Source organism: Natator depressus, chromosome 2 (assembly GCF_965152275.1).
Source record: "Natator depressus isolate rNatDep1 chromosome 2, rNatDep2.hap1, whole genome shotgun sequence".
Taxonomy (NCBI): Eukaryota; Metazoa; Chordata; order Testudines; family Cheloniidae; genus Natator; species Natator depressus.
Window position 1 is genome coordinate 250,799,548 of NC_134235.1, and position 14,552 is coordinate 250,814,099.

General features: G+C 40.5%; 1 protein-coding gene across 3 annotated transcripts in view; it reads right to left on the minus strand.

Moving 5' to 3' along the window:
- Positions 1–8,392: 8,392 nt before the first annotated feature.
- The window catches only part of LOC141983316 (sodium channel protein type 5 subunit alpha-like), a 100,031-nt gene continuing 93,871 nt past the window's right edge, over positions 8,393–14,552 (minus strand). For all 3 annotated transcript variants that reach the window (XM_074946335.1, XM_074946336.1, XM_074946337.1), the window contains 3 exons: positions 14,044–14,144; positions 12,224–12,494; positions 8,393–10,032 (listed from right to left, as the gene is read on the minus strand). In XM_074946335.1, coding sequence (XP_074802436.1) covers positions 8,804–10,032; positions 12,224–12,494; positions 14,044–14,144 — 1,601 coding nt within the window. In that variant the 3' untranslated portion in view covers positions 8,393–8,803. The remainder of the gene's footprint in view (positions 10,033–12,223; positions 12,495–14,043; positions 14,145–14,552) is intronic.

Sequence of the window (14,552 nt, forward strand, 5' to 3'; positions counted from 1 at the left end):
TTTGTGAGACCCATCTGCTGAGTGTTGAATCTGAATCCAGCAGTGCCCAGGTCTCCTGGCTCCCTGTCCTGTTCCTGATAATAGGGTTTTAAAAGTAGTCAGAATTTTCTAGTGAGTCAATGACTCAGTTACATAAAACCTGGCAGAAGACAGTAATTGGATAGACCTCAGATACTCAGTAACTTTGATTGTGGACTTGGGCCACATTAAAAACAATCCTTTTCTACCCTGCGGCCTTTAAAATCTTGGATGAAATACTGAAAAGCACCTAAGTGACTGAGGAGCTTAAGTCCCATTTTCAAAAAGTGATTTAAGAGTTTAAATCCCATTGACTTGTCTATCTCCCCAGTAAGCCCTGAACCAAATCAATAAAAAGTACATTATATAATCACATATCATTTGGCTGTACTCAGTTTACTACCTACTTCACATTGTTATTTAATTAACCAAAAACATTAAACATACACTATAAATCCTTAGATTCTATGTTATTGAGTTGAAAGTGTTTGTTTCACTTCATTATATTAATCCCAAACCACTATTGTTTGGCTACCATATAGTTCTACTTTCATGCCACAAGTTGTCAATGGTCTCAGGTTATAAACTATGTCGTATCTCCTATTTGCCTTGTAATCATAGTCAAATGTATTTGAGTCAAATTTAAACCAAGGTTGAATGTATTTCTAGAAGACATGCTCTGTCTGGTTCAACTACAAGTAAAAGGGTACTTAAGGATCTATCTGTAGCAATCTCAGAACCCTAAGCAACTATCTTCAGGAACTTCTGGTGTACAGGTGAGGTCCCAGAGGACTGGAGAAGAGCGAACATAGTATGTGTCTTAAACAAGGGGAACAAAAAGGTCCCAGAGAACTCTAGGCCAATCAGCCTAACTGCAGGAAAAGTATGGTCAAGGAGTCTGATGTGCTGCAGAGTGAACGTGTAGAACTCCTGGGACTGGGAAAATATAAAACTCCTCTGCATTTAGCTAATGTGCATTGGGAGTAGGAAGATTTTGAGGGCCCCTTAAAAGTAGGGGAGTTGGACTGTATTGCAGTGGAAATGGTGGAGGGAAATGATATTTTGAACATGTCCAAAGTAGTAAATATTGTAACCAATAGAAAAAGGAATATTGTTCTGTAATCCCAGAAGGAAATGGTAAAGCAAAAGAAACTGCTGTGGGGGGATGGGAGTGTTACCACAAAAACAGAATTAGGGTACCCACAGATTATCTCACCTGTTGCCCCCTCCCAGGTTTACCAAGTGTTTCCTCAAAACAGCCCATTATTTAACCAATCTGTTCTCCTAAGGTATGGGTCTCCTGGATGGCTACGGAAATACCTGGAAAACACAGATAGAGCCTTCCGAAAAATGATTGACACAAAACAATAGTCTTTCCAAAACAAGGCACCTTTTTATTGGTTCAAATAACAATCCCTAATACAATAATAACCTAAAACACAAATCTCTTGCAAGTTAAAGAGCACCCTAAACTGCAATAACATACTTCTATGCTTCTAAGGGGCTGCACCCTGCTTCAGATGGCCAATCTTCCACAGGACACTGACAGCAGCTTTTAAATGTTTCTTAACTTTTACATATATACATTCCTTTTACAGTTAACAGACATTCACACATCTTTATTAACACAAGCACACACACTTGCACACTAACACTGCACTATACCATGCTATGATTATGACTGACAGGCTTACTCTGTCTGCTGACCTCACTGCCTTCTGCTCAGGTCTCTGCCTTTTCTCCCTCTGTGTCCCAGTCTGTGTGTCTGCATTCCAGTGGCAGGGCAGGACTCCCTCCGCTGCTGTCCTTCTGCTGCTTCTTTATTGTCAGCTCCTAACCCAGGGTGGGCAAACTTTTTGGCCTGAAGGCTGCAATGGGTTTCGGAAATTATACGGAGGGCTGGTTAGGGGAGGGGGACGTAGCCCGGCCTCCACCCCCTATCCACTCCCCCCCACCTCCTGTTTCTTGCCCCCTGACGGCCCCCCCCAGGACCCCTGCCTCATCGAATCACCCGTTCTCTTTGTCCCCTGACCACCCCCAGAACCCCTGTCCCGACTGCACCCCCGCCGTCCCATCCAACCCTCCCCCTCCTTCCTGACTGTCCCCACCCCCGGACCCCAGCTCCATCCAACAACCCCTTCTCCCTGTCCCCTGACTGCCCCCGGAACCTGCCCCTCACCGCCCCGTCCAATCCCCCCCTCCTTCCTGACTGCCCCCCCAGGACCCCTGCTCCTATTCAACCCCCCTGTTCCCCGCTCTCTGACCGCCCGGACCCCTATCCACCCCGCCATCCCCCCCGAACTCCCCTGTCCTCTATCCAACCCACCCTGCTCCCTGCCCCCTTACCGCACAGCACAGAGCACCGGGTCAGGCCAGGCTCTGCAGCTGCGCTGCCCCAGGAGCTCACAGCCCCGCCGCGCCACCTGGAGCATTGCGTCACCGGCGCAGTGAGCTGAGGCTGCGGGCGAGGGGGAACAGCAGGGGAGGGGCCAGGGGCTGGCCTCCCGGGCCACGGGCTCAGGAGCCAGGCAGGAGGGTCCCGCGGGCCGTAGTTTACCCACCTCTGTCCTAACCCCTTGGCTGCCCACTGACACACAAACTTACACTCTCCTGTCAGAACTTTCTAGGCCCTTCTGCTAATATCTTCCTGTCAGATCTTTCTTGGATGTATGCCAACTGCCCACATGCCAAACATTCCAATCATTCCAAACTGTCATTTCTATTTTTAGCCTGCAACCCTTTTTACCTCAGAGTTATGATTTGTTGACCTTTCCCCTACTTTGGTTTTCCTGCCAATTTTATTTTTAGTGCTATGTGACCTGCAGCTTCTAATGGTGGAGTGACTCTTGCCTATTTAAAATGGAAGCCAGGGATACAAAATAGTCCATCAATGGCTATTAGCCAGGATGGGCAGGGATGGTGTCCCTAGCCTCTGTTTGCCAGAAGCTGGGAATGAGAGACAGGATGGATCACTTGATGATTACCTGTTCTGTTCATTCCCTCTGAGGCACCTGGCACTGGCCACTGCCGGAAGACAGGATACTGGGCTAGATGGACCCTTGGTCTGACCCAGTAGGGCCATTCTTATGTAAAATTTGGGGAATTTCTCTGGTATCAGGAAGACTCTTCCAGCTCCAGCTCAGCAGAAGGAAGCATTGTGCTTTCAGGTGTGGGAGGAGTTGATACCAACTCTTATGTAGCAGAGAAAATTAGCATGCCTTTGGGTCTTGGGAGGAATTAACTCCTGTAGCTGAAGCAACTGTCAGTTACCAGCATTTTGCAGATGAGCATAGGGAAGACCCTATGCTAGAAAGCATAAGGGGACACATCCTAGACTGGAGGGAACCTCAGTGAGGGGGAATAGGGGAAGATTTTTTTTGAAGGGGGAGGAATGTTGTATAGGAAAGCTCCAGTGGATAAAGATAAAAATGTTGGGAAACCTTCCAAGCAACTAGTTGTGCCTGCCCAGCATTAAGGGGACTCAATGTTGCTAGCCCATGACTACCTTTTTGCTGGTCAGTCAGAGGCACAGAGCACCTACGCTAGGTTAAAAAGGAATTTGTACTGGCCAGGGATACAGAATAATGTAAAAGACTATTGCAGATCTTGTGACTTATGCCAGAAGAGAAAGAGAACTGCAGGACCCCCAAAAGTTCCTCTATAGCACTTGCCTGTGATAAAAGAGGCATTTTTAAGGTCACATTAGACATTGTGGGCCCTAAGCCACATCCTACCCAAAGAGGGAAGCCATATCTTGGTCATAGTGGATTTTGCCACTAGCTATCCAGAGGCAATGGCTCTGTCAAACATAGAAGCCAGTGTACTTTAGCGTTCACCCAAGCTAGTAAGGGATTCAGTCAATACCTGCTTTACAACTCTGGGTGCCTTAAATGCTATCCTGTTGCAGCTCTCAGCCTTGACACCAACAGCTAGCACACAAACAAGAAGGTCTCACTGGCTTCCACTGCCCAATTACGCTTTGCAGTGGGACCTCAACAACACTTCCAGCCCCCAATCTCCTCAAAACCATCTTCTCTGCAGTGCTCAGCCCCTCTCACTGTAGCAGTCACAACCCTTATCAAGTTCACTTCTCCTTTAAAGAGGCAGTACACAGCACCAGCCTGTTAGTTTGGCTGAGGATTTTACTCTTCAGTTTGAAATGCTGCACCAAGATGGCAGTGTAATAACACAAAATTAAGGTTATTAACAAAGAACAGATATTTAAGTGATGCCAAGTAGAAGGTCTTAAGATAGAAATGGTTACAAACTAAAGTAAAAATACTCTCCTAAGATTAAAACCTAATTTAAGAAACTAGAGCCTTATGTTCAAAGTAGATTTCTCACCACAGTTGTTTTTCTGGTGTGGCTGGCCAGTTCTTAGCCAGAATCCAACAAAGAGCTCAAAACACTTGGTTTCTTTGTCTTTTCACATGAAGGATTCCAGAATGTCTTTTTCTCTTTGAGCATTTTATTTTTCTTTTCAAAGTCAGAATTACTCTCCAGGTCCCCCAGGGAGCTGACACCTTGTTAATTTTTGTAATCTCCTCCCCTGTCATGATAATTAAGTAGTTATCTTCCCACTCGGTAGGATGGTTTTGTTTACCTTTTATGTAAGTGTACTTTCATTGTCTCTCTGTTCGATTTACACTGGAGACACATTCAAGGAGGCTTGACTACATTCCTTTGTCTAGGGCAGGGTGACTTAAGCCATACCTGCCAAACACATTTTAACATCATATTTCCAGCACATTTATAATTTTTCATATGTCACCCATATGTATACCACACAATAATATTAATGACCAGTGTGTTACCAGATCACATATGATAGCTTACATGACACCTTTTAGATACAGATTATGACAACAGTGAGTTGGCGTACACGGAACTGGTCTGGCCATCTGAGACTTACTGCTACATACCAGGGAGCCCCTTGCCTGTTGGCATTGGGATCCTCTAGAGTCACAGCAACATTCTCAGATGATATAAATCAACATAGCATCACTGAAGTCAATGCATATTTACGCTACCAGCTGATGAGCTGGCCGCATATGTACAATCAGGATATAACTCAATACCGTAGATTGGTTAATATACATACAGATCCTAGTTTGAAAAGTTTTAAGTAAAATTCACTGATAAAAATATAATTTCCAATCTGAGGAATATGCCTGAGGTAGTGTCCTTTAGCTGGAACCAAATGCCCTATTAGATTCAAAGAATGAGGAATAGCCTCACAATATGGGAAATGACTGACTAGGAAGGAGTACTGCGGAAAAGGAATCTGGGGGGTCATAGTGGATCACAAGCTAAATATGAGTCAACAGTGTAATGCTGTTGCAAAAAAGCAAACATCATTCTGGGATGTATTAGCAGGAGTATTGAAAGCAAGACACAAGAAGTAATTCTTCTGCTCTACTCTGCACTGATTAGGCCTCAACTGGAGTATTGTATTCAGTTCTGGGAGCCACATTTCAGGAAAGATGTGGACAAATTGGAGAAAGTCCAGAGAAGAGCAACAAAAATGATTAAAGGTCTAGAAAACATGGCCTATGAGAGAAGATTGAAAAAAATGGGTTTGTTTAGTCTGGAGAACAGAAGACTGAGAAGGGACATGATAACAGTTTTCAAGTACATAAAAGGTTGTTATAAGGAGGAGAGAGAAAAATTGTTCTTCTTAACCTCTGAGGATAGGACAAAAAGCAATGGGCTTAAATTGCAGCAAGTTCAGTTTAGGTTGGACATTAGGAAAAACTTCCTATCAGAGTGGTTAAGCACTGGAATAAATTGCCTAGGGAGGTTGTGGAATCTCCATCATTGGGGATTTTTAAGAGCAGGTTGGACAAACACCTGTCAGAGATGATCTAGACAATACTTAGTTTTGCCTTGAGTGCAGGGGACTGGACCAGATGACCTCTGGACCAGTCCCTTCCAGTTCTATGATTCTATGTGGCAAACCACTACCAAATCAATAGTGACTACTACTAGTAAATGGACACAGAGTACAGAAGGCTAACCTAGATGGGCAGTTGATTGTACTATATATTAACTTTGTCGCTTCTCATATACCTGCTCATGCCTAGAAAATTTTACTCAGTAGAAAAATCTTAAAAAGAAAGGTCCCATGGTTTATGCCCTGTGGACAAGACCAATGGGACAGAAAATACAAAGCACACATTTCGATGCCTGAAACTGTGCTCTCTTCATAAAGAAAATATATTAAATATATATTGTTCTATTTTTACTTTTTACATATTTAACTCAATTTTGTGTACACAAATTAGTCACATGATAATTTCATTGTAAAAAGGTCTCATTGCTGAATCTCTTTAGACAAGATAATCTCATCAACACACCCATATGATTTAAAAACTTTGAAAATCTGGATTTAATTTTCCATTAACCACCCAAATGTTTTTAAAGGTAATTGTGATCATTCAGTGATTTCTTTAGCACACTCCTCAAGCAAAATCATTTTGCAAGACACATAAGAACCAACCTGTTGTGTAGATCCAGTCCCCAAACACCTGCACAGGGGGAGTGAAGGTGCAGTGATGGATTTTTCAGCTCTTAGATTGGAACAGTGTCCATGAAAGGACTGTATTGTAGCTCCATGGCCTGTCTGTGGTTGAAAGATGAATTCATGAATTCATTTTTCCTACCTGCATTTTAGTACCCTGCATAAAGATGAATTACTTAGTCTCTATGCAGGGAGAGATGAGTTTCACCCTAATATAAGTAAGATTTTAAATCTATAGGATTAGGCTTTATCTATGGATGGAGATGCATTGTGTTTACTGGTGAATAGCCTAGCAGAATGATTCCCAACAAATGGGCAAGTGCAATTCATTTTGTGTCATCACCTGGTTTTTGCTGGGTCGCAAATAGGATTTTTTTAAATTGTGTAATAACAAAAACTACATAAAAAAAGAAGTATTTTATTTAGTCATTTTTCCAGATCTTCAGCTGATGCAAATCAGCATAGCTCAATTGATTTCCATGGTACAGTGTCACTGACGTCAATGACACTGATTCACACCAACAAAGGATATCGCCCACTGTGTCTAGCTTCAAATTATAGGAAGAAAATAATAGTATGCCCCCAAAACTCCACAGTGAGAGACCATGTGGATTAGGGGAAGCAGGGGAAATACAACACAGAGAAAGAAAGTTAAAAGGCATTACAAATATTATTTATTATTTCTTGTATTCAGATAGTACCTAGAAGCTCCAGCTCAGATTGCAGCCCCATTGTGCAAGGCACTGTACATATGCATAGTAAGAGACAGTCCCTGCCCAGAGAGTTCACAGTCTAAATAGAGAGGCAGACAAAAGTGAGGGAGAAGGAGAAAGGAATAATAATTATTATTATTCCCATTTTATAGGTGGGGCACTGAGTGAAAGAGAGATTAAGGGTATGTCTACACTGCAATTAGAGGTGATTTGCATTTGGTAACGTGGGAAGTCTGTAGCCAAGCAAGAAACTGAACCCAGAACAGAGTCCTAGTCTAGTGCTAGAGCCATAATGCCAAGCTTTCTCTCAGTCTGAAATAACTGTGGTGAAGAAAGGAAAGCTGTGTGTCTCACGTAGACCAACAACCCTTGATAATCGCATAAATCTTGCAACTTTTAAAAAATCGTATCTGGAAAACTGACCTGCATAGAAAATTGAGTGATATTTAAACAAATGGAGTGGAAATAAGGGGCCTGGCAATGTTGTGGCTATGACTTCCTGAAAATATGACCCAAAGGAAGACAAATCAGCCACTGAAAAATGAAATGGTTCATACTGAGAGTTTAAACGCACACACACACACACACACACACATTATATATATCTCCAATAAGTATTTACATGCATGGGAAAAGAGACTGAACCTAGGTCCAGGAGTAGAGGCCTTTGTGGGATTTTTGTGAGAGCATGATGCCACAAGAGTAGCAAAGACCTTAAGAAAGAAAACATGGTGAACATAACATGATGAATGCCATAACTACAAAGGGAAAAGATTCAGGTTTGTTTAAAAACAAAAGAAAGTTCTTACTCAGTTCGTTACTGTTTCTGGAATGTTAAATGTTACGTTTATTATTTCATTATACTGCAGTAACATGACCACAATAGTATATACACCATGGCTATTCTGTTTAAATTCATCATATTGGGGGAGTTCCAGTACACTATGTCATATCAGTGAGTCATGCAATGATTATGCTTGTGATATGTGAATCACAGGATTGAACAGATTTTGAATCATAAATCTACCGGGTTTATAATCAAAAAGTTAATTAGGAATGAATTAAGGCTACATTTCAACCCCCTCCCTACTTCCAAAAACCCCAAACCTTAAACTTTGTCACAGCCCACCCTTTACCCCGGGCACATATTTATTTTCAGACACCATGAAACTTATCTTCCTTGAACTTGCTCCCCAACAAAGCAAACCAATCTAAAGAAGTAGATGTCTGGTTGGCAGAAGTGGAATACAGCTCTATAAACACTATGTCTGGGCCACAGTAACCACATACTAAGGATTCTGCCTTAACTTGGTACTGCCACTGATATAATAGCTGAAACCATACACAGATTCTTCCTGTTCATATATAAGTATAAACATTAAGCAAAGCTGAATGTAGCAGGGTCAAAGGTTATACCTTACCAACTTCTGCAGTTAAGGGTAAAACCACCACTGTTTCTTTTGCAACTAATGTTTAATACGAATGTTTAATTGCTGTATATTTACATCATTACATGATGGGAACAAAATTTTAAAGCATTCTTAACAAAAATTTAAACACTGGATTCCTTTTCTCTCTCTGCAGATAGTGGACAATCTATAGGTTCATCAATTTGCGGAGAGTCTGCCATCTTCACCTCAAGGTGCTCGTTAGTGGTCCCAGTGACACTGTCATAGGATGGAGGGAAAGAGGTTGAGGACACAGTTTCTGACTTGTCTAAATTTCTACCATAATTTTCATTCACCATGAATGCAATGAGGCCTTCTTTCTCTGGAGCATCTTCAAGGATGTCACCATCACAGGTTCTATGACGGTATAAAAAAGAAGCCTGCTTCATGGAACGTTGAATCAAATGACTCCTGTAAACCCTCTGGATAATAATGGCAGAAACTTCCTCTTGTTTGTGTCTGATTGTGGTTGTGATTGGTTCATAAGAAAGCTTGGATGGATTGGCAGCCATAAACTTTTCCTCCATCTGTACTTTTAGAGTATCCATCTCCCCAGATTCACCTAGCACCCGTTTAGTGAAAGCAAACAAAATATCCAAACAGTGGATCCTATCTCCACTGACCAAGGGAAGATCCATTGCTATGAGCTCAATTTTGTTTGGTTTGGCTACACGTAAAGGTTCTGCCAGAGCATCTGCAAAGTCTGAAAGTGCCGAATACTCAATAAACTGAGTTGCCCCAGGATCAAATTTCTCCCAGACTTCATAAAACATATCAAAGTCATCTTCACCTAGAGGATCTGTACTTTCCTCAGTGGCAACATTGAAGTTCTCTAAAATAACAGCTATATACATGTTTACAACAATGAGAAATGATATAATGATGTAACTTACAAAGAAAATAATACCCACAGCAGGTTTACCACATTCTCCCACAGCACCTCGTATGTTAGGATCACAAAATGGAGGTCCAGTGTTTAAAATAGGACTGAGAAGACCATCCCAGCCAGCAGATGTTGTGATTTGGAAGAGACAGAGCATGCTGTTAGCAAAGGTTTGGAAGTTGAACATGTCATCAATCCCACTCTCCCACTGAACATAAGCAAAGTTAGCCATGCCAAAAATGGCATAAATAAACATGACCAGAAAAAGTAAGAGGCCAATGTTGAACAGAGCAGGAAGGGACATCATTAAGGCAAAAAGGAGAGTTCTAATTCCTTTGGCAGCTCGGATGAGTCTTAGTATTCGTCCAATTCGAGCCAAGCGAATGACTCTGAAGAGTGTAGGTGAAAAATAATTTTCAAATACTTTAACAATGCCAGAGAGCACTGTGCCTAAAAACAAAAATGAATAATCAGTTAGAATTTCTAATTTTTGCTAATTATTAACTGAAAGAAATAATAGTATTAGTAAAAATGTGCTAGCCCTGATGGATCTTGATTCTTAAAGGAAAAGGTACACATTTTAAAAAAGTTAAATGGCTTATCTGTAAAAGTTTTGAAATTAAAACAAGAACGGACCCAATGGACAATATTTTTCAAACATTGGAGTAGTATGTATGTTGCGCCCCTAAAATCTGTATATGAACTATTGCACATGGGAAACATACAAGTAGGTGTTTTATGTGTAGCATTTTGCACGACCACTGGTACATGTGTATTTTTTGTAGGGGCAGGTTATGTAAGTGTATTTTAACATTTGGCTCTAAATGTTGAAAAAACAAAGCTCATATAAAAAAACTTAGATACTGTGGTGATGAGGGCCAAATAAACCAGACAGAGAAAAACAACAGAGTAAACAACAGTGTAATCCATGCTAACAATGAGGCTTTTGGTCCCTTTCTAGTGGCATGATTACACATAGAGGTTTATTAGTCTGGTTACTCTAAGCTAAGGGACAAGGTCTATTTGCACTAAAAGTGGAGTCTATTCTTTTAGATCCAGGGGTCCAAGGTTCAGTCACTGCAGATGAGCAGGCCAGAGGTGGTGTTACACAAGGAAAGACTAAATTCATTCAGGGCTTCCTAAAGTGTCCCACTGCAACTGCAAGTAGTCTCAGATGACAACAGAAAGAAAGGTAATCTTCCAGACATCAGCAGGTCAATGCTTGATGTAAATATCTATACTCTTTTTTTCCCCATAATGCAAAAAGGGTTTTTTTTCTCTTGCTCTCCCTTTAGGTCTATTTATTTTTGCTATTTTCTAGGAATTCCTTGTGATGAGGTGCACTATAGAGAAATACTTCTCTTTTAAGGGAGATTTTTTCTTAAATCTCTAATCTTTATGGGGACCCACTTCTTTGTGCCTCATTTTTCACCACTGTCACCAAAGTGGAATCAGGAAGAGGTTTGGATACATTTCTCTCAATACTCATACTGCCGCACTAAATGGTACTAATTATATGGAGAGCAGATATTTTCCTTACCTATATACCTTCCGCAATCACTTTTGCCTGTATCTGCTTTAGAAGTAGTTAAATTAGCAGAACAGAAATTTTATTCCAGTTCTTCACTCCATGTCTGCATTAAAATCCCTTCAAACTAAACAACATATTTGGGCCTGATTCTCCTCTCTGTTACTCTAGTACAGTGATGGGCAACCTGCGGCCCGCGGACCGCACATGGTTCATCAGGATAAGCCACTGGCGGGCCGCCAGATCATTTGTTTACACTTGCATGGCTGCCTGCAGCTCCCTGTGGCCGCGGTTCGCCATTCCTGACCAATGGGAGTTGCGGGAAGCGGCGTGGGCCTGGCCGCCGCTTCCTGCAGCTCCCATTGGCCGGGAACAGTGAACCACAAATATTTTTGGATTTTGGATATTACCATATCTATTGTTATTCAGGATTTATCAATTAAAGTTGCTATATTTTAATTTCAATTTTTGCAGCTGAGTCTCCTTTACAATGTGAATGTATTGTATATGCTTTAAAAATTGGCAAAATATTTCTTCATGAACCAAAATTATTACAGGTCATATCATCATATGATAAAAGATTATACAATCACTGAGTTCTGAAAAAAATAATCTGAATTTTAGTAAAATTTAAAATGTTTCACATCCCTAAAATAACCCCTAATTAACACAGAAAATTATTAACTTTATCATCTGAATTCTCTTTCCAGTGTTATGAGACCAAAGTATAATACTTATTATAACCTGGAACATTACATTTACAACTTTTCAAACAGTAAGAAAAAAAACACAATCAGAGATTGTATACAATGTATCCTTCCACTATAAAAAGTAGTTCCTTTTAAAAGATAAGATAAAACAATAGGAAAAGTTTATAAATTCCTGTTCTGTGCTACTCTGAATATATTTGTTGGCATTTATTCTTCTGACCTTTCTTTTTTTTCTCTCTTTTTTAAAAAAATCTATTTTGACTACTTTCCCCAACACTTCATTTCTAACATCCTGGGTCCCATTTCAGCAACAGTTTTTGGCCAAGTAGCCAATTCAACTCACTTTCTTTTATGAAAACTAAATATGGGATAGTGAAGAAAATGCTTCTGTATTTTTACCTACCAACAATGGACATGATGACAACACTTAAATCAAATATGTTCCAGCCATTGGTGAAGTAGTAGTGTCTTAGGGCCAATAATTTCATGATGCACTCTGCAGTAAAGATGGCAACAAAGAGCATGTTGATTTTGTTAAGAATGTAAGTCTTCTCTGTACTTTGATCATCAGTTTCTACCATCATAGTGATCATGTTAAGGCAGATGAGAATCATGATGATAACATCAAAGGCTTGGCTTGTCACGATGTCAAATAAAAACCCTTGGTATTTGTTCTGTAGGAGAAAAAAAGAGTATTTACTATTCATTATGAGAATGTAGGCATGCATAGAATACTAGAAATGTAGGACAGGAAGGGACCTCAAGAAGTCGTCCAGTCCATCCCCCTGCACTGAGGCAGGACCAAGTATACCTAGACCATCCCTGACAGGTGTTTGTCTAACCTGTTATTAAAAATCTCCAATGACGGGGATTCCACAACCTCCCATGGTAACGTATTCCATACTTAACTAGCCTGATAGAAAGATTTTTCTAATATCTCACCTAAATCTTCCTTGCTTCATATTAAGCTGTTTATTACTTGTCTGCCTTCTGTGGACATTGAGAACATTTGATCACAGTCCTATTTATAAGAGCCCTTAACATATTTGAAAACTGTTATCAGGTCCCACCTCACTCTTCTTTTCTCAGGACTAAACATGCCCAGTTTTTTAAACCTTTCCCCATAGGTCAGTTTTCTAAACCTTTAATAATTTTTGTTGATCTCCTCCAGACTCCAGTTTGTCCACATCTTTCTTCAAGTGTGGCATCCAAACCTGGACACAACACTTCCACTGAGGCCTCACGAGTACCAAGCAAAGCAAAACAATATAACCTGAATATTATCCTTTTTCACAAACAGCATCACACTGTTGGTTCATATTCTGTGTGTGATCCACTGTCATCCCCAGACCCTTTTCCGCAGCTCTACTGCCTAGACAGTTATTCCCCATTTTGTATTTGTGCATTTCATTTTTCTTTCCTACTTTTCACTTTTACTTACTGAATTTCACTGTGTTGATTTCAGACCAATTGTTTAATTTATTAAGGTATTTTGAATTTTATTCCTGTCCTCCAAAGTACTTGCAATCCCACCCAGATTGTTATTATCTGCAAATTTTATAAGTGCTCTCCACTCCATTATCCAAGTCATTAATGAAAATGTTGAATAGTACCAGATATAGGACAGATCCTTCTGGGATCCTACCAGATACGTCCATCCAATTTGACAGCGAACCATTGATAACCACTCTTAGGGCATGGTTTTTCAACCAGTTTTGCACCCACTTTATAGCAATTCCATCTAGACCATACATTTCCCAAGTTTGCTTATTAGAACGTCATGTGGGACTGTATCAAAAGCCTTACTAAAATCAAGAAATGACGTCTATTATTTCCCCCGGCTCCCTAATCATCCTTAGTAACCATGTAAAATAAATGTACATACTCACTAGTGGACAGCTCCAATTTTTATATGTTACAATGTTATTTAATTTCATAATAGGTAGATTATATATTTATATCAGAGTATACAAATCCTGAAGGATAATCAATTTCAGGATAAATATACAAAACAATATTTCTGCATTGACCTTCATAAACATTTAGTCTGTATAATCTTTATAATCAATGACAATTTCTTGGTGCAGAGTTAAGACTATGAAGTAATGGAAAGAAACAGGTATATTGTATATATAGTAGTTTTTTTCAGTGGATTAAGTGAATTTTACTATGGATTTTCACTGATTAGAAATATTTTAGTTGGAAGAACTCAGGTGGTCTCACCAATGGCCTTGGGATGGGTTTTTGGGGTTTCTTGGATCCCAGTTTTTTCATTGCATTATAATATTTTCTCTGTTCTTCTGTCATAAAGATGTCTTGTCCACCTAAGTATATGGAGACAATGCTACTGTTATTTTTGGTGAGAAAGAAGCATTACTGCTGTGCAAGCATCTAAATTATTGGAATCCAACATTTCTTTCTTTTTCTATCCTTTCATCTCTTGCTAACCCTTCTCCCAGTACCTTATTAGGCCCAAAACAGTGCAGCAAGTTAACAAGATCTCCCAGAGCAGCAGTTCTGTGGTGACAATCTAGTGGCTCAGAAAGCAGGAAAATGATTAGGTTGCTAAGAGCCCAGGCATCTGAGGGAAGGAGCAACTTTCTCCCTGCCCCTCCAATTCATCTTGCTGCTTACTCCATCTAAGGCCCACTGCCCAATCCCAGAGCTGCTCTCAGACCCTGTCCCACAGTGCTCAGCTCCAGAGCAGGGGAAGTAGCATTCATGAAACAATG